This window comes from Trachurus japonicus, chromosome 2 (assembly GCF_045865225.1).
Source record: "Trachurus japonicus isolate A0001 chromosome 2, Traja_1.0".
Classification (NCBI taxonomy): domain Eukaryota; kingdom Metazoa; phylum Chordata; class Actinopteri; order Carangiformes; family Carangidae; genus Trachurus; species Trachurus japonicus.
The window spans coordinates 3,225,825-3,246,400 of NC_140908.1; the positions used below are offsets into that span (position 1 = coordinate 3,225,825).

A 20,576-nucleotide genomic window follows, 5' to 3' on the forward strand; every position below is an offset into this window, starting at 1 on the left:
TGGCAAATAAATAACGTCCCACAGGAAAAAGAGGAGTGGTGGAGGAGGAGCAGGTTCGATTCCCGACAGGAAGTGGTACAAAAAATAAATGAACTAAAAAAAAACCCAAATAAAGTCACTAAGTGTTGTGTTTATGTACAAGTTTCACATCGATGCACGTGATGAGGGGGGCGGGGACAAAGCCACGAGTGGGCGGAGCTATCATGCATTTCAGTCCGGATGAATTAATTAAAAACGCCCCCCCCCCCCTTCTCCCCCCCTTCACACATTGTCTGTTTGTCCTTTACAAAATAAACGTAACAAAGTGTTTCCACGGATAAAGAAGAAAGAAAAAAAAAAAATCAATGCACAAAGTGGGAGGAGCCTGAGCCGCGTTCACGCCGACACCTCAGGCAACGAAGGAAGGTGCGTTCAAGGAGGCACGTTTTCTTTTTTTTCTGATCGTCGCTAAAGAGGAAAAGAAGATTTATTGCTTCACAGCAGAGAAGAAGAAGAAGAAGAAGAGTTTTTTAGTGAAGAAAATATACCTGGTGTCACGGTTGCTAGGCAACAGCTCATCCAGACATTGCACCAATCACATTACAGTACACATTGATTTTAATTTTGGTCCATTTTGAACGCGCTGCATTTTTATTTTATGTCTGTTTTTTTTTTTTCATCCGTAAAATCCTATAACCCTGAACGCATCGTGAATGTGTCGACGACGTGTTGTGCGTGAACGCGGCTCGTGAACAAACTCTCCTCGCACACCGAGGCCACAAAGTGTCGTCCAGCACCAAGGATGAGCCAGGTTCAGGTCCAGGTTCAGGTTCAGGTTCAGCCCCCCCACCCTTTCAAAATAAAACACTTAAAGAGGATGTTGTTGTTGTTTCAGTCCAGATGGCACAGAGAGCAGAGAAATAGTTCCCAGGATGCATTGCAGCGCCCTCGTTTCCCTTTGTGGACGAAGTGTCGAGTCGTTAAGAGGCCGAGGAGCGACGGCGGCGGAGTGTGTGAACCTGAGGCTGGTTTTCACCGGACCCCCCGATCCCTGATCTGGTTTTGGCTTTTGAGATGGAGACTGACGGGTCGGGAGCCGGATCGGAGCCGGATCAGAGCCGGATCGGAGCCGGAGCAGAGCCGGATCAGAGCCGGAGCAGAGCCGGAGCAGAGCCGGATCAGAGCCGGAGCAGAGCCGGAGCAGAGCCGGATCAGAGCCGGAGCAGAGCCGGAGCAGAGCCGGAGCAGAGCCGGAGCAGAGCCGGAGCAGAGCCGGAGCAGAGCCGGAGCAGAGCCGGAGCAGAGCCGGAGCAGAGCCGATCAGGTCTTGGCTGGGTTTCCTCATGTGTGTGTGTGTGCATGCATTTGTGCATCTGGATCAAACCGGTGCAGCGACGGCTGCAGCAGGTTTACGACCTCAAACTGAATTAGTAAAGGGTTAAACTGTGTGTTGCATTGTGGGTAAATCCAGCCCCCTTTGAGCGTGTCCGAATCCTCAAACCCAGATTGTCTGAAAACAGAATCTGTTTCTGCTTTCTAAAGCCGGCCGGCGCTGGCGGTCGTGCGTTTTGTGGTGCTGTCAAACCCGTAGAGAAGGTCCCGCCGCCCCGGTGAGCGGCGCCGTGGAGCCGCAGTCGTAGCCGACGTCCACCACGCCGTGGGGGCCGCCCACCAGTCGCCCGGGGAACGGCTGCGCCTGCACCTGCCGGTCCCGGAAGCTCTGGATGTAGCTCTGGAGGAAACAAAACACAGAAGTTTAGTTTCTACGACTCGACCACCTCCAACCCGCCACGGCCCCGACTCTAGTCCAGTAATTTTTGTCAACCTTGAACAAATTGCAACAGAAGCAAACTCAACTGATTTTGTATCCTCAACATGTCCTGAGTGAGGGAAAAAAGCCCCGAAGAATCCCATTAGGGGAAAAGACCAAAATATAACCCATTCATACACCTATTAATTTATTTTATTTAATGTGAATAGGGTTAAATTTTTAACCTTTAGAAAATTACCCAGTTGATTACTTACATTTAGACAAACAAAAAATGTATAACAAGTTTTTTGAAAATCTTTGTGAACATGAGCAAATTTGCATAAATTAGCATAAATTCCACCGTTTTGACTGCACGGGTATATATAAAGGTGCTGTGGTGGTACCAGCTTGAAAATTGGGATGAGTTGATAATAATAATGAATAAAGACTGGTTTAAAGTTCCTTCTTCCTCCCTGTCTCTATGTATTAATGCTCATGGGTAGCCAAATGGGTTCCATTCAGACCTTAATATTAAGTTTTTTTACTGCAATATGTCAACAAGATTGAACAGAAGAAGACATTTTCACCTACTATACACCCAGTGTTTAGATCTGGTGTTGTATGTATGCAAATTAGCCATACGTAATTAGATTATGCACTGTTTGCTCATGTTAACAAAGAATTTCAAAAAACTTGTAATACATTTTTTGTTTGTCTTAATGTAAGTAATCAACTGGGTAATTTTCATGGAGATATCTAAAGGTTAAAAATGTTACCCTATTCAAGTGAGAAAAATAATTAAAGGGACAACGAGGAGTTTCTATTTGGTTATAAAAAAGTCTCACGTTAATGTGGATGAATCTACGTTACCCACACTTGTTAATGGGCCCATTTTCGATAAATAAATCGTTTTGTCTCTATCGTTATTTTGTTATTATTAGTGGTGGCGGAAATGCTTCTTTACTTTCGGTTTCGTGGCGAGTAATGAGAATAACGCCGCCAAATCGCCGTTTATGGTCGGAACTACGACGGAATGTGAACCTCTTTGAACCTCTGACTTTAATTCTTGATGAATGAAAACATGAGTCTGTCTTGCGCCGGTCAAAGAATTTCACGGTGCGCGGAGGCTCATAAATGTAGTGTGAAAACACTTCACTTTTCCAAAACTCCTCGTTGTCCCTTTAATGTAAGTAATCAACTGGGTAATTTTCATGGAGATATCTAAAGGTTAAAAATTTGAGTGAGAAAAATAATGAATAGGCGAATGAATGGGCTATATTTGGGTCTTTTTCTAAACTTTCCCCTAATGGGATTCTTCTGGACTTTTATTCCCTCACTCAGGACATGTTGAGGACACAAAGCCAGTTGGGTTTGCTTCTGTTGCAATTTGTTCAACCTTTATTCATGAAATGCCTGGACTCCTCACCGGTGACAGGACGTCGGTGTCGTAGCGGCGGATGGGGTTGGGCTTGCGGCGGTAGGCGGGCTCTTGGAGCTGCTTGGCCTGGTGGTGGGCGGCGGCGTGCTGCTGCTGCTTCTTCTTCTTCTTGTTGCGGAAGCGGTCGTCGCGCTGGCGGATCCGCATCACCTGCATCCGCCGCTGCTGCCGGCTGATGATCACTGTGGACGACAGGAGGAGGAGGAGGAGGAGGAGGGGGCGGAGTCAGCGAGAAGGAGACGCTAGGAGCCAAAAGCAAAGACGGTTTATAAACCAAGACCTTCCATGACGAGTCAGCTTCCTGTATGATGTCACTAGGCTTCTGCACGGCCACGCCCCTTTAGAGAGACCAGAGGCAGCACAGAGTGTATTGACTCCAATGGGACAATTTAACGTGAACACCGATTATGGTTGATTCTTTCTCCCCACGGTCACTGAAGTAAATTTTGGACTCATCTTTCACAAGCCACATCTCTTCTGAACAGTTTGACACCAAAATGGTAATTTTCAGACGGAGAGATCCGGAGAAAATCCACTTTGTTCCAGACCTGTCTCTGTCTCTACGACACACTCTCGCCAGATTTGGCACAGATCTCCTAGGCAACGTCAAACAAACGGCCGCAAACTCCTGTGAAAATGATTGAAATTATTTTTGTCATGCTAAATATTACTGTTAGTAGTGTAAATATTGAATGTTATCATAAGAAAATATAAATATCTCACTTTCATCTACCTAAAAATTGTATAAATCCACACACACACGTTCACAGACGAGGTGGTGACGGTTGGCCACGCCCATTTAGAGAGACAGGAAGTGAAACCAGTTCTATCATTGGAGCAGCCTCTCATGGAGGATCTTCCCATATAGAGTGCCGAAGCGGAAGCAGGAAGTAACGGCACCATGGGTCCTCACTTCGAAAAAAGTCTCCATACAAATGAACGGGAGTCCAAGTTTTATTTCGTGATCCGTTTGAATTGTGCCATGAGAAAAAAATATGACCTCTACCTGTTTAAAACATCACGTTTCATGCCGAGAAATCAGCCGTTTGTTGTAAAGCTATTGTAGAATAAAATTCCGAAGAGTCCATAACCAGAAAGACTATGACGTATTTTCTGTGGGACACCAGATTTGTAGTCCGCAGAGCGTCGTCACACAAAATACATTCTTCTGTTGCCGTTTTATGATAAACGGCTGATTTCTCGGCATGAAACGGATCACGAAATAAAACTTGGACTCCCGTTCATTTGTATGGAGACTTTTTTCGAATTGAGGACCCATGGCGCCGTTACTTCCTGCTTCCGCTTCGGCACTCTATATGTGACTGACTGTGAAAGAGCCAATATTTTAAAATGTACGGACAACAATCGACCCGGATCTTGATGAGTTTTTTAATATAAGCTCTTTGTCAGCAGATACAAGTGATTCAAACTAAGACATGACAGCGGACAACCGTTAGACAAAGGTTTAAAATGCCGCGTTTTTACACGTATGTCTATGGGGGAATCGGTTTGTTTTCCCCCACGGCTCTGAGCGGAAGTGACGTTTCCTTGGTTACCGACTCGTATACCACTGTATACCATTTCTATCATTGGAGCAGCCTGTCATGGAGGATCTTTCCATATATTGAATATCTTTGCCATAAGCTAGCGGCGGTTCCTCACCCTTGGTGTGCGAGTATCCCTCGGCGGTCACCTTCCACTGGACGACCACGCCGAGCAGCGTGAGGGCCGGCCACACGCCCAGCACCACCCAGGTCAGCCAGCACACGGGCTTCCCGGGCGCCGCCTTCATCCGCTCGTACATGTAGAGCACGAGGGCGAAGAGCTCCACGAAGTAGTCCAGCGCCACGGTGATGACGGCGGCGCCGAAGACGGCGGTGGACAGCGTGGTGAAGAGGCGCTGCCACTGCAGGGTGAGCACGGCGAACAGCATGCCCAGGCCAAGCAGCACGCCAAGGGGCACCCAGACGGAGCGCGGCGGGCTGTCGGACAGCTCCTCCATGCCGACCAGCGTGGCCACGGCGACCAGCAGGCCCAGCAGCAGGCCGACCATGAAGAGGCCCACGCTGCGGACCAGCATGGTGACCAGGCCGCAGAGCGTGCCGATGCCGAGCCCGATGCCCGCCGACGCCTCCACGCTCAGCTGGGTGTCCAGCACGCGCTCCTTGTAGCACAGCATGAAGATGACCACGGAGCCGAACATCAGCCCCGTCAGGAACATCACCGCCTTGAAGCAGCGGTAACCTAGGAGACCAGGAGCGAGGGAGGGAGAGTTACTTCTCATTCACACATGATAGTTCAACATTTTTGGCAAATTGGTCCATTGCCATAATCCCTATAGTCATAGCAGTAGGTTTGTTACCTTTAATTGTTGGTGCAAGCTAGTGTTGGGCGATTTTGACATTCTCAGATCGTCCCAATCGCCCTCCCAGGAGATCGCCGATAGACCTATCTATCGCCGGGGTCCGGGGGGGGGGTCGTTCCACGTGTTCGTTCGAAGGGGGGGGGGGGGGCATATGAGTTCCGCTTTTACCGTGCCCTGCTGTCATGCATGCGCGCTTTGTCACTACCCGATTTGCAACGCTACCCGATTTGTGACAATACTGGTCTGCGCATGGGCAGACCGGCCACCATCTTGGACAGCTGCCTACGGCAACTCCACTTGGACAAACTTCATTTGGGCACTGCCCAATTTGCGTACATGCTTAAAGTTCTGTGAATTTAAAATACGGTACTGTGAAAATGATTAAAAAATAAAATAAAATAAAAACCGCGGAGGTCCGTCATAAGACAGCCGCGGCAGACTCGTTTATTCAGTGAGTGTTGTGGTAACTTAGTTGTGATTGTTTGTGGTTGTCATGGTGATGAGGCCGGCGAGAAAAGACGAGAGTAAACACTAAAAGTCTCTGCCTCTGTTCCTGTTTTCTGAGCATAAAGATCCAAACCACCACAACCAACCCTCAGTTTACATTACTGATAAAGTATTTTTTTTTTTTTTTTTATAAAAAGATAAACCGTCTCTGGCGACGCACATAGGGCAGTGATCCTAAGTCAATTCAACTAAGTTTGTCCAAGTGGAGTTGCCGTACGTAGCTGTCACAAATCGGGTAGCGTTGCAAATCGGGTAGTGACACGCTTCTCTGTGTGTGTGTGTGTGTGAGGGCTAATAATGGAGAAAGAGCACTATGATCAATGAACGGAACGATATTGCGTTGCCGAAAGCCGAAAAATCTATTCATGGCGGACGTAATTTATTTGTGGCATATCAACATCAGCTAAACGTGTTTCCTCAAATTTGAGGCGCAGTGGCCACCCTGTTTACCACAGAGATGTTGTGTGCGGTCATATGACTACCTGGCTCCGTCTGATTGGACGTCGCCTGTGGCTGCATTTGATTGGTGAAACACTGTCATTTGACAGAGTATCTGTTGGAAGCAGCCAGAGAAGCGGCTTCATTAAAACAAAACAAACAGATTGCGCATTGGATCAATAAAAAAAAGTAGCGAGTATGTGTGTGTGTAAAATCGGCAAGAAAACAAAACATCGCCGATCATCCTTCCAATCGCCGATAGACGATTGGATCGCCAATTGGCACAACCCTAGTGCAAGCTGTTTTTAGAACGGCAGAGCAGAGCGGCGAGCTGCTCAGAGCTACGCTCCGGAGGCTCATGCGATTTCTTGGTTTCCCTCATCAAACTCATCAAATACACAATCCAACAACTCCACAACGCTCCGGTGGACAAGTTGTGACCTGCACATTCACCACGCTATGAGATAATAACACAACGTTACCAGACAGAGTTGTTTTAGAGGGAAATTCATGCAAAACCACTGATGCACGTTGCCTTCAGGGACAGTTTTTCATCAACAGTCTCTGTATTTGCCTCTAAAACAACTCTGTGTGGTAACGTTGTGTTATTATCTCTCATCTCATGGGCCAAACATTAACGAGCTGCTAACGAGCTCCAACTCACCGAAGAAGCAGTAGATGATGCCGAAGAGGCAGCACATGGAGCAGACCACCGAGGGAACCACCTTGTAGCGGCCGCCCGTGTCCTCGCAGCCGTCCAGCCAATCGGGGCTCAGCTCCGGCTCGGGCCGGGCCAGCAGCTTCTCCAGCGTGGTCGTCATGGCGACCAGGAGGAAGAGAAAAAAAGAGAGAGAGAGAAGGAGTGATGGAGGAGGAGCAGGAGGCGATCAGGTGGGAGGCGAGGGACAGCGGAGGCTACGGAGCACCGTCCATCTGCGTGGCTTCACCTGTGGACAGACAAAAAGGAAAACTTTCAAAATAAGACTCTCTCGTGTCAGCCAATCAGAAGAGAGGAGGCTCTGAGGTGGGCGTGGCTTGCCGACTGCTCAGTTGTGACGTCACAGAATCACAGGAAGTCCTGACGCTGGGTTTGAGGCTCAGTTTCACAGCGGTAGCCGCATATATGAAGAAGAGAAATCAGCGTGGTGCGTTCAAGGAAGCTCCGACAAATCAGGACAAAACATTTCCAGCTTTATCGGGAAAATAATCAAACAGTAAAACTGAGCTGATGTGATCCATAATCACATAATGAGCTCAACTACGGATCAGTGAAGTGGCTTTTAAATCTGCTGCAGTGAAAACAGATTTTGTCTTCCGTCCCCACACACACACACACACACACACACACACACACACGCCTCCCCCTGACAGCGGAAACAGTGGATGGTAATAATAGCTCAGATGGCAGCGGGTGTTGGAGTCTCGTGTCTGACCGTGATGCGTTCAGGGTGAACGAGAAGCGTCAAACTCCACAAAACAAACACATTCACCCTCGTAGATCTTTTCCTAACGACTTTCCTGCCTCTTTATGTTTTTATTTTGAAAAAACACATTGTCTTCCTGTGAATAAAGTTTGCTCTAATTCAGCTTCTCCCTCCCTCCCTCCATCCCTCGTTTCCTCTCCTGCAGCCTCATCTGTATTCCGCTCATGTTTTCTGTCTGAAGCAGCTGACTCTCCCCTTCTTCTGTTATTCAGCTCGTGTGTGTGTGTGTGTGTGTGTGTGTGTGTGTGTGTGCACCTGTCAGCTGCAGCCATTCCTGACATTCCCGCTCAACCTCACCTTGCGTTTCACCTCCTCTCCTGCTGTGCTGCCTTCACTGTCCACACCGGCCTCCTCATTAATCTGCATCACTCTTGAGACGCTTTTATTGTGAAATTACCATCACATACAGTATTATTATATCTACTGGTCACATGATCGACTAAAACTGCAGGTACTTCGATTTTAAACCTTAGTTATCTGCATTTTGTATATTATTTAGAGACGGTTAGATCTTCAGAAGTTAAAAATAATGTTAATATGCTTGAATGATAACAGATTAAAGGTTGATTTTGCTCGGCTAACTTTAAGACCAATGTGTATTTCTGTTGCAGGTGTAAAACTATGGCATTCACAGAGCAAGGAATTGAAAAGCTGTACAAGCATATCTCAGTTTAAGAAGATGTTTAAAAAAGAAAAAATAAGTGCCTATTAAAAGTAAGTGTATGAGTTAAAAGTTAAAAGATAGACAAATTGTTTTTTGTTATTATATGTTTTCTCATCTTTAATTCTCTGAAATAATGTGTGGTAGTGGTGTTAATGCTTGGTATATAAGCTAATGTAATTATAACTTTAGAAAGGGGCTTCCTGCTCCTTAACATATGTAATCATGTAATGTATGCATTGCATGTAATCCATGGATGGTATGAATATGAAATGAAATGAAATGTTACTGTAAAATCTTTAAGGTTCAAACAAAAATAAAACATTTATTACATAAGAGGTGAAAGTGAGCGAGCGTGGACAGTGAGAGGACGATGAGTAAACTCTATTATATAAGAGAGAAAACTATGATTCACTGAATTTCCTGAACTCTTCAGGATTTTTCAAGATTTCACTAAGAAGAGGCTGAACTGGACTCCCTCTTCCTCCTCCTCCCTCCTCCTCCTCCTCCTCCCCCTCTCGGAGTCGGGGTGAGTCCAGTCCAGCTGTGGGAGGTTTCTGGGTCAGAGGTGTTTATGTAAGTCCTGTCTGGGGAACTTTACTCTCATTATGAGGAGCTCCACCACCGCTCCTCTCCTCCTTCCCTTCATCCCTCCATCTTCTTCTTCTTCTTCACTCCCTCCTCCCTCTTTTTCCTCGGCCCTGAGGCTCCAGCCACGATGGAGGAGATAAAACTGAAAACCACATCTGTCTCGAGTCTTGAGTGTGACCAGGATGCTAATTTGGAGTCGGTTTCCAGGGGCGCTGCTGTTTTTGTTTTTTATGGCGACTCTGAAGGCACTGTGTGTGAAAACATCCGAAAACTACGTGCAACTCCGAAGGCATCTTGAGTGAAATGTCCAAAAAACATGCAACTCTGAAGGCATCACAAGCAAAACGTCAAAAAACCACATGTGACTCTGAACGCACCATATGAAAAACAACACATGTGCTGCTAATTTTCCACATGTGAAAACCATGTGACTCTGAAGGCATCAAACTATAATAGTTATTTTACAGTTATTATTCTTATTTTCTCCTCTTGTTAAGCACTTTAAGTTGCATTTAATGTCCTGAAATAATCTTTTTTTGTACTTTATGGAGTTTTAATTGAATAAAGACAGGAAGTGGAAGACAATGACGTTTAAAATAGATAAAACTGTCAATAAAACCCAGAGAGGGGGCGGAGCCAGTGAACATGTCACTTTCCCACAGGGAGGGAGGTTAAAACAGGACGGACAGACGCAGCTGTGGGTCAACGCCGCCGGGCCACAGTCTCACACACAATCTCTCACATCACACACACACACACACATCACACACACAATTTCTCTACATGTTCATCCCCGTTTTCATCCAAACATGTCACATTCATAATCATCTTTTTTGTGGAGGATTAGCAGGTCGCTACCGAGTGACCCTGGCCCCGTGTGTGTGTGTGTGTGTGTGTGTGTGTGTGTGTGTGTGTGCGAGGCATTAAGCCGTGTCGTACGGCTGCAGATCAAAATGTGCAGCAGACGGATCATCCTCTGAGGAGTTTCTTCTTCTGCTGTTCAAATCAGCAGCAGCAGCGGCGACAACAACACTAACACTCTCCTCCTCCTCCTCCTGCTTCCTGTCTGTTGCTATGACGACGGTGGGATGCTGACAGACAGACAGAAAGCCAGTCGACCGACCGGCCGGCCGGCAGTCAGTCAGTCAGGCCCCGGTCCACGGCTCGACCAATGGAAGAGCAGCTTAAACTCCCATAGCAACAGGGTGGGAGCCAATCAATGGGCTCGTCTGTTCCCTCTGAATGTACATCAATGTGTGTGTGTGTGTGTGTGTGTGTGTGTGTGTGTCTGCTCCAACAGCAACACTATTATGAATAAAACATAAACACACACACACGACCGAGATGTCACAGCAGCAGGTTACGTTTCTAAAGGAACTGGTTTTATATTAATATTCACATTTATTATTATTATTATTATTATTATTAATAATAATAAAGGAGTCACGCTGGTCACCAGGTGGCAGCAGCGTGCACCTATAAGACATCAAACAACGCATCATTTCCTGCCGGCTATCACAATGTCACAATTTTCTTTCTTTTAAAGTACATAAGTACATAAATCAATCAATCGATCAATCAATAAATCAATATAACCTTTGTCTTTATAGTGAATTTAACTGTTTCACTCCACACGTTGGATTTAAAGCCAGCGGCGTCTATTTACGTTTTTCCTCGTGCAAAGGTCGGACAGAGAGAAACAAGATGGACCTGTGGACTTAGGGGAAAGGGGACAGGTGGCGGTTGACCTTTGACATCATGACATCACCGTGGTAACGCGTCCATGAGACTGAGACGGAGCAAAAAAACAACAAAACAAACATGGCCGCCGCCGCTCTGAGTCAGGTTGAAATAAAATCTTATGATCAGTCGACGCGGCGCCGACGACACACTGACACACATGAGCAGCCATGTTGACTGATGACATCATCATCTTCATCATCATCATCATCTTCATCAGCGGTGGCGGGAAAACAGAGCGGGCTTTTCATGAATAAAGAAAACTGTGTCTATTAATAAACACAGAGCTCTGACCTACATGATGGAGGCCCGCGATGCCTTCGAGGAACCAGCTCCAGGGTCGGAGTTTTCAGCTCCTGCATGAGAGCGGGAGCAGGTGCTGAGCGGCGATGATGCGTTGGCGAAAAACCTTCACTAGTGACTCTTTGTTTGTTTGTTTGGTGGTGGAGGAGGCGGCCACGCTTCATTAACTCTTCATCTCCTGCATCTTAAAGAGACGGCGACCTCAAAAAATGTTGATGTTGTTTTCGTTTCACCTGCAGACGTGTCGTCTTGAGTCTCGGCTGGTTTCATAACCCGGCCGGCGGTGACTCACGGCCTCATTTAAATATATTTCTGCAGACGTGTAGTGATGCGTTTAGGAAACTGAGACAAAATAATAAACGCCCGCGGCCTTCCCACCGTGTCGCGTTACGCAACAACCTCCTGATGCATTAGTCACCGCGCCTCAGCTGCTCCACAAGCAGCTTCACAACCACCATCCAAAACAACACGCACACACAGACACACACAGCTCCGTCAGCCCGGAAACAGGTGCAGCATGGGAAAAAAAAAAAATCTGGTGGCATTCATAAAAAGCGCACAGACTGGTGGCTTGTTAAACTCTGCAGGAATCAGTGATGAGCAGGTAATGATGTCACAGTGAGAGGATTAATGCTGATCCTTAAAACTGGGGATTATCAGCCAATATCTGATTTTACACTAACTTTTTATGGCGACTCTGAAGGCATCGTGTGTAAAAACATCCAAAAACTACGTGCAACTCTGAAGGCATCACAAGCAAAACGTCCAAAAACCGCATTTGACTCTGAACGGATCATATGTGAAATGCCTGGAAAAAAAACACATGTGCTCCTAATTTTTCACATGTGCAACATCCAAAAACTACGTGCAACTCTGAAGGCATCATGTGTAAAAGGTCCAAAAGAACCATGCAACTCTGAAGGCATCACAAGCAAAACGTCCAAAAACCACATGTGACTCTGAACGCATCATATGTGAAATGCCTGAAAAACAACAACACATGTGCTGCTAATTTTTCACATATGCAACGTCTGAAAACCATGTGATTCTGAACGCATCATGTGTGAAACAGCTACTACATTCCACAGTTTTATAGTTATTTTACAGCTATTATTCTTATTTTCTCCTCTTGTTAAGCACTTTAAGTTGCATTTAATGTCCTGAAATAACCTTTTTTTGTACTTTATGGAGTTTTAATATAAACATCAACCTTTAAACTTTAAATAAATCACACAAAATAAACTGAAATTTAACCAAACTAATGTTTAAGTCGATCAGAAACGATGCACAACAACCAAACTAAAACTTTTTTGCTGTTAATTCAGATAAAATCAGATCGTTACTGTTCCCAGCTCAGCGTCCAGACTGAGGTCAGACACCGCTCCATCGCCACTGACCTGAGGAACGAGCCGCTTCCACCGAGGCTGCAGCATCTTTTCATCCGGACTCTGGTCCCTGCTCTCGCCGTCTGAACACTGAGCTGCACACACACACACACGAACACACACACACACCTCTCTCTCTCTCTCTCTCTACCGGTGTGTGAGCTGCCAGGAACCGGAGTTGTTCACCACGAGCTCGGAGCGGAGCTGCCAGCTTCCCGTCGCTCCGAACGGAAGAACGAGTGTGTCATCAGGGCTTCCGGAGGAGGAGGAGGAGGAAGAGTCCCCTCTGCACGCGGCGATCGATGCTGGTTGCTGTGGAAACGTGGCAGGCAGGATGCAGGATCATGACATCTGTGAGGTCACGTGCCACAGAGAGACAGAGACACCCTCCGTCTGTCCAACCGTCATCATCATCTGCTTCACCTGTCGGCTGCAGGTAAAGCCACTCAGCACAGTGCCCCTTCACAATAAGAGTCCCCTGATACTCATTCATAATTAGCTCATTATCTCAGTCTGTAGGTTAAAGGGATAGTTCAACAATTTGGCAAATTGGCCCATTGCCATAACCCCTATAGTCATAGCAGTAGGTTCGCTACGTTTAATTGTCGGTGCAAGCTATTTTTAGAACGGCGGAGCAGAGCCGTGAGCTGCTCAGAGCTACGCTACGGAGGCTCATGGGATTTATTGGTTCATCAAACTCATCAAATACACAATCCAACAACTCCAACAAGTTGTGACCTGCACATTCACCACGCTATGAGATAATAACAGAACGTTACCAGACAGAGTTGTTTTAGAGGGAAATGCAGAGACTGTTTGCCGAAAAACTGTCCCTGAAGGCAACGTGCATCAGTGGTTTTGCATGAATTTCCCTCTAAAACAACTCTGTGTGGTAACGTTGTGTTATTATCTCATAGCGTGGTGAATGTGCAGGTCACAACTTGTCCACCAGAGTGTTGTGGAGTTGTTGGATTGTGTATTTGATGAGTTTGATGAGGGAAACCAAGAAATCCCATGAGCCTCCGTAGCGTAGCTCTGAGCAGCTCGCCGCTCTGCTCCGTCATTCTAAAAATAACTTGCCCCGACAATTAAAGGTAACGAACCCACTGCTATGACTATAGGGATTATGGCAATGGGCCAGTTTGCCAAAATGTTGAACTATCTCTTTAAAACTGGGAGCTGCTGCTTGCCAAATAGTGAGCCCACATGTATCTGTACTGTTCAGCTTCATCCCTTTGTTTACTCCATCACCATCATCATCGTCATCCAGTTTCTGCACCTGCTGCTTCATCACACAACTTCACAACCAACCAGCCAACTCACGAATAAATGATCATGACTAATAACTGAGCTGTGCCATTTTGTCCTATTCAGATTCTTCTCTTTCTCTCTCTCTCTCTCTCTCTCTCTCTCTCTCTAACAAACGACGGCACGACTCGTCCGTGGAGGATTAGACACGAGCAGCAGCAGCGGCGGTGGCGGCGGCGGTGCCAACAGGGCCGAGGCGTTCTCACACCTCCTCAGACGCTCGCTGGGCAGGTTACATAAGGCTGAGAGCTGAATGAGCTGCTCCACTTCTGAAACTCCTGTGATTGGGCAGAATGTGGAGAATCTGCTGATGGAGGAGGAGGAAGTGGAGGAGGAGGAGGAGGAGGAGGAGGAGGAGGAGGAGGAGGAAGAGGACACTGAGGTCTTTGTCCATGTCAGACTGTTTTCACCCCGACAGACTGCAGAGAGGACAACGTCCATCCCCGGTCTCCACAATCTGCTTCAGTCTCTAAAAGCTAAAAGAAGCTCACTGTCTCTTAACCCTCCCGTTGTCCTCCTGGGTCAAGGAAGGAAGGAAGGAAGGAAGGAAGGAAGGAAGGACAAAGGGAAAGATGGGAGGAAAGAAGGAAGGGAAAAAGGAATGAAAGATAGAAGGAGGGAGGGAACAGATTGGGTCAATTGGGTCAAAAAGGAAGGAAGAAGTAAGGACAAAGGGAAGGAAGGAAGGAAGGGAGGGAACAGATTCGTTCAAGGAAGGAAGAAAAAGGGAGGAAAAAAGGAAGGGAAAAGGGATTGTGGAAAGAAGGAAGGGAGAAAGGAAGGAAGGAAGGATGGAGGGAAGGAACAGATTGGATCAAAAAGGAAGGAAGAAGGATGAAGGGAAGGAAGGAAGGAAGGAAGGAAGGAAGGAAGGAAGGAAGGAAGGAAGGAAGGAAGGGAAAAAGGATTGTGGAAAGAAGGAAGGGAAAAAGGAAGGAAAGAAAGATGGGAGGGAACAGATTCGTTCAAGGAAGGAAGAAGAAGGAAGGAAGGATGGAGGAAGGGAACAGATTGGGTCAATTTGACCCAGAAGGACAACAGGAGGGTTAAACACAAAGATTTTCAAAATAAAAGCAACACCATTTTCCCCTGCTCCATATGTGTCCCACTTCCTGTGTTTTATTTTGAAGGGTTCATTCCCACAAACAGTCTGCCTCTGCATGATTCATGTGTTTATTACAAATCTTGCATGGTTATTGTTGTGGTGGTGAGGGGGCGGGGCTTGGCGACTGTTTTGTTGTGACATCACAAAGTCACAGGAAGTCCTGACGGCTGAGTTTTTCCAAGGCTCAGTTTGTGGCTGCGTTCGGATGGATGTCGACATGTTTTTTTAAACAGCTCTGGTGGAAAATGAACCGACTTCACGCTGATCACTTGACACCGGGGGCCTGTGGTGCGTTTGAGTGCCGTAGGATAATCCTGGTATCAGTGTGATGGCGGGCTAATGAGGTCGTGAGCTCTGGGTAGCGACGATAACGACTCCAGCTCTATGCCTGTCTGTGCCAAAAAAAGAAAGAAAGCAGCAGCAGCAGCAGCAGGTTCCTCTCAGGTGTCTTCAGACCTGCAGCGACATGTTCAAGGACCGTAGGAACTCTTGCGCAAATGTAATAAAAGGCTCCTTCTTCTCTTTTCACACGGCTTAATCCTGTGGCGCCCTGAGAGAGCTGCTCAGGAATATCAATGACGTTTGTTCCCTTGGAGGAGAAACCAAACGCAGCGTCGGAGGAGCCCTGAACACACCACAGCGCCTCTTTAAGCTCTGATCACGCTAAACGTTACACGTGACTGCGTTGTTGTGACATCACAAAGTCACAGGAAGTTCTTTGGTTCATCAACCAACACAAGCGAACAAACAAACAACCAACCTCCTCCTGGCTCGTGAAAACCAAACAGAGCCGATCAATGACTCTAATTAACAAAAGACAACTAATCACACGTGCAGGAATCACCCATGATCCTCTCTGTCACATGGCGCAGCCCCGTGCGACCACGCAGCACCGGGTCGATGGTTTCCAACGTGAGGAGCTGTGATGATCTGTCTAATTATTCCCTGTAATCATGTCACTAAATAATCAATAGACGCATTGATGAAGATGATCTACTAATAATGTACTAGTGTTTTAGTATTTAACCAGTTCTTTCTTTGTTCCACAAAACCAAAAACTTTTCATAGCATGGTGCAAAAACTCAAAATCTAACCAAGAATATTTGTCTTATTTCTAATCAAAATGTCATTTCTAGTCAAAACAAATCTATTTATACTTAAAATAAGACTCATCACATTAAAAAGCAGCTTGTTTTTAGACACTTTTTACTTCTTTCAAGCATATTTTCACTTGAAATAAGTAGAAAAATCTGATAGTGGGGCAAGTTTTTCTTCACTGTCAGATTGTTCTACTTATTTCAAGTGAAAATTTGTTTGAAACAAATGAAATTATCTAAAAATTAAAGAAAAGTTAATTTTTAGGTGATGAGTCTTTTTTTTTACAGTGGAAAGAGATTAGTTTTGAGTAGAAATGAGACATTTTGACAAGAAATACGACAAATATTCTTGGAAAGATTTTGAGTTTTTGCAGTGTAACTGGGAAATAAAATGAAATTCCCACAGACAGTGAATGTTTGGTGGTTTTTCCTGATAAACGGCCCGATCTATGTTTGATCCTGAGTGTGGACGGAGGCTGCAGGCTCTGCTCCGCCTCCCGCACCTGTCGGCTCCGACAACAACAGGCTCCTCATCCTCCAACAAACATCTGGCCCTCAGAGCTGCAGGCAGGCAGGCAGGGCCTCCGCTCGCGCTAATGAGCTGGACCCTGAACGCCTCGCAGCCAGGAAACTGACACAAACACGTCTGAGAAGAAGCAAAGCTGCAGGAAGCTTCTACATACACTGAGCAGCAACTGAACGCAACACGACCAGATCACGACCTGATGATCAATCTGTGCAATCTGGTGTGGACATGACGCAGGCCGTGATGCATTCAAAGATGACAGGACAAATGAGACATGTTTTCTTGGTTTGACTCCAACCTGCTGCTGCTGCTGCACTTAGGAGGAGGAGGAAGAGGAGAAAGGAGGGGGGAGGAATGCGAGAGGCACCATGCTGGAGATGTTGACCCACTAGTGGATCCGAGGCGACGTGTTGTGGCATTTTTCATTCCCCCGGCGGCCGCAGAGCTCGAGCTGTGCCGCCTGACTGCGCTGATAAGACGGCGGCCTGACGCTCAGTGAATACACAAAGAAGCAGCAGCAGCAGAGTCTGCAGAGTCTGTCACAGGAAAGTCACCGTTAAATCTGAAAAACAACGTCCAGGATTATTTCAGTACTGAACCCCCCCCCCTCTCTCCGATTTCTTTCCCAGGAGGCCGTGCAACGACCTCCAGGGACCATGAATCCACTCGTCTGTCACCAACTGGTCTGAGAACAGTCCTGTCATCCATGTTTTTGCTGAATTGTGTCCCTGGAAAGACAAGAGACTCGCGCTGCCTTTGTGTGACACTCACAGCGCGGTATTTTTCAGGGTGCAAGGTTAAGTGCAGTCTGCGTGAGATGTTCAAGTGCTTCACTGCTGCTGATAGAATCCTTGAATAAAAGCGTTTTGTTCTGAGACCAAGAAAAGGCTCAGAACTCCAATCTTCCACCGTTACATCCTGTCGACCCAGAGTCATGTACCGGAAGACGTTTTCTAACCTTTTTCTGAGATATCAATGTCCTCAAGAATGAGAAGGACGAAGTAAACAACACGAAAAACATGAATCTTTTAGTGAAAATGGTAAAAAACCGAGCCTCTTGAATGCATCACAACACGTCACCCATCAACAACACTGGACATGACAAGATAAAATCCAGTCAAACACATCCAAGTCCATTTGAACCTGCTGCTGATGTCATGTTGGGACCGGTTGGGACGAGGTGTCATGTGACGTTCAAAGCACCAAAATAAAATAGTTCAGATCAGTCACCTCCAGCACCGACTCTTCAACTCTCTCTCCTCTTGTCTAATGAACAAAATCAACATCAAGATGGAGCTGGTTTCTCTGAATCCTCTCACACATTTACATCAACCAAAGAGAAACGTGTTAAAAAACCTCAGATTCTGAATTCTGAACTGAACTAGAAAAGACTATTAAATGTCAATAAATCACCTTTTCATTCTTTATTTACACTGAAATTAAATGCAGAGCAGCTGAAAATCTTCTGTACTAGTTTTTTATGTTTATCAGTTGCTATTGATTAATTTATGATTCATTAAAAAATAGGTTTAATCGATTCAACCAGCCTTTAGTTTGATTATTGCTGCCACACACTGTTCAAAATGAAGGATTTAATAGTTAAACACACACAGGTTTTCAGTTTGTTTGAGAGCCCTTCAGGGACCGCTGGGACAGCTCAAACTCGACCACCACCACCAACACGGACAAACTCCCCTCTCTTCTGTAAACACAGCGGCCCTTCATCCATCCATCCATCCATCCATCCATCCATCCATCCATCCATGCACTCATCCGTTCATCCGTTCATCCATCGACCCCGACATCACCTGACCTGGATCCGCTCCGCAGAGAGGCCCGGTCCCTCGGCTGTCAAACATCCGCGGTGTTTGACAGCAGGTGTGTGCGTGTGTGTGTGTGCGTGTATGTAGCCTACGTGCGTGCGTGTCTGAGACAAAAGAGACGCACCGTGCGCGTTGCTGGTCCACTCACCGTCCTCCACATGACGGTAAAAGGAGGCTCCGCCGCCGGGGACACCGACCATCATCACCGCTTTATCCCCGACCTGGCTGCTCTCCCGTCGGCGTGGAGCTGCCCGTCTCCCCGCTGGATCCAGACCTCCCTCAGTCCTCCATGGGGGGCGGAAAACCAGGACGGAGCAGCCGGTCTGAGGTGAACCACAGCCCGGGTTACATGCCGGAGCTGGAGCTGCAGCGGGGCTGACTGGGTGGAGGGATGGAGGGATGGATGGATGGATGGAGGATATGGAGCCTCTCTGTCTCTGAACGCGGTGGCCTCCGCTGCAAAAAGTGACGAGTCCGGACTCGTCAGAGCCGAAGTCCGCATCACATTTACAGTGTGCAGTTATCATGAAGTCCTGCAGCGCCCCCTGCAGACACACACGCTCATCATTTACTTTATATGGTCACTTTTAATGTATTTTAATGCATTTTAGAAATATTTCACACGCAGCTCTACAATACACTTACAAATCACTCATTCTTACTTCATTTTCGTCCTCAAACGCACCAGTTTTAAGAAATACTCATTGAAAATCCCATTTAAGTCAATGTTTATCTTATTCATTTACTTATTCTACTGCTGAAACATGTTTCCTCATGTAAAATATAAAATACCACTGTCAGTGTCGATGCTCCTGTGTCTCACCTGCAGCCACAAAGAAGCATTTTCATCTGCACATCTGCTGCAGCTGCATCACATCATCATGGCTCTAGCCTCCTGAGACCTGAGCTTTTTTCTGGTGCATTTTTTATTTCTCCTTGCTATCTGGGATGAGTAGGACCTAATAAGTAGCCTACAATACCTAAAGTTTGTCTTTGTACAGGAAGTAGCCTAGTTTTTGCAAAAAATGATGTCCTCATATGAGGACACTGGGATTATCACAACATAAAAAAACTGTATTTGTTGTTTGGGACCAGAAGGGCCCAATTTGTGTAAATTCAAAATTTCTGCTTTCTACAATAAGTACAATGAATCCTACTTTTCAAAGGCGGTTAAATCGAAATCATGTACGCATCATGTACGCAACTGACCAGTCCCAGCCTGGTCAGTTGCGTACATGAACTGATGAAGCCTCTTGGATGAGAGGTGAAACGTCTTCCTAGACAAATAACTAAGTCCAGTTGCTTTCGATTTAACCTCCTTTGAAATACTACGACCTGGACAAATGAGAATATGCACCGGCTTAATGAATCCTACAGTGACATATGGAAGTTCAACGGGGTTTTATTCTAAAATGCCACATCAGATTGGCCTGATTTTTTCTGAGTGTCACCCTGAGGTCAAGTACTATCAGGCTGAAGTGGAACGGTCAAGTAATAACGAGTAGTTTTTAAGAAATGTGAATCCTCCTGAGACCCTGCGTCCTCATACGAGGACATTATTTTTTGCCTCTTAGCACCATGATACTCCATTTTTAAAAACTTTGACCTATTAGCCACATTTAGGGACACTGCCTGCACCATCTTGTGGTGATGTCACAAAAAAAAAACAATATGGTAGGCTACTTTAATAACATAACATAGTCCCAATGTCCTCAAACGAGGACGTGACATTTATTGATGTCCTAGTCTGCTACTATTACTAAAATGTGTCACATTTTAATGCCATATGAAGACAGAGACATTGTTGTACATAAAAACACTGGTTTCATTCATAAAATTTGGATTTAATTCTTACCATTTTTTTTACCCCAAAGAAATTGGTGTAATTTGTGATATCACCACAAGTTGGTGCAGGCAGTGTCCCTAAATGTGGCTAATAGGTCAAAGTTTTTAAAAATGGAGCATCATGGTGCTAAGAGGCAAAAATAATGTCCTCGTATGAGGACGCAGGGTCTCAGGAGGTTAACATCTGGAAGAGGGAGGAAGACTAAACACAATAAAACAATGCAATGCAAA

At 46.1% G+C, this 20,576-nt stretch overlaps 1 protein-coding gene across 2 annotated transcripts; it reads right to left on the reverse strand.

Annotated features, from left to right (window-relative positions):
• Positions 1-1,303: 1,303 nt before the first annotated feature.
• tmem198ab (transmembrane protein 198ab) lies at positions 1,304-18,872 on the reverse strand. Of its 2 annotated transcripts, none has more exons than XM_085795484.1 (5): positions 18,649-18,872; positions 7,142-7,424; positions 4,830-5,411; positions 3,156-3,349; positions 1,304-1,711 (listed from the first exon to the last, which is right to left on the reverse strand). In XM_085795484.1, the coding sequence occupies exons 2-5, from the start codon at positions 7,296-7,298 to the stop codon at positions 1,559-1,561; spliced, it is 1,086 nt and encodes a 361-aa protein (XP_085651610.1). In that variant the 5' UTR covers positions 7,299-7,424; positions 18,649-18,872; the 3' UTR covers positions 1,304-1,558. The 2 variants fall into 2 exon arrangements, with proteins under 2 accessions (XP_085651610.1, XP_085651601.1); XM_085795475.1 differs by lacking the exon at positions 18,649-18,872 and adding an exon at positions 12,654-12,889.
• Positions 18,873-20,576: the final 1,704 nt, after the last annotated feature.

Bases quoted from the DNA above. Each gene is read 5' to 3' on its own strand.
- tmem198ab (XM_085795484.1), bottom strand. From the start codon at position 7,298: ATGACGACCACGCTGGAGAAGCTGCTGGCCCGGCCCGAGCCGGAGCTG. The intron at 5,412-7,141 runs GTGAGTTGGAGC...CTGGTCTCCTAG, and splicing joins CATCATCTACTGCTTCTTCG to GTTACCGCTGCTTCAAGGCG. The intron at 1,712-3,155 runs GTGAGGAGTCCA...TGTTTCCTCCAG, and splicing joins ACACCGACGTCCTGTCACCG to AGCTACATCCAGAGCTTCCG.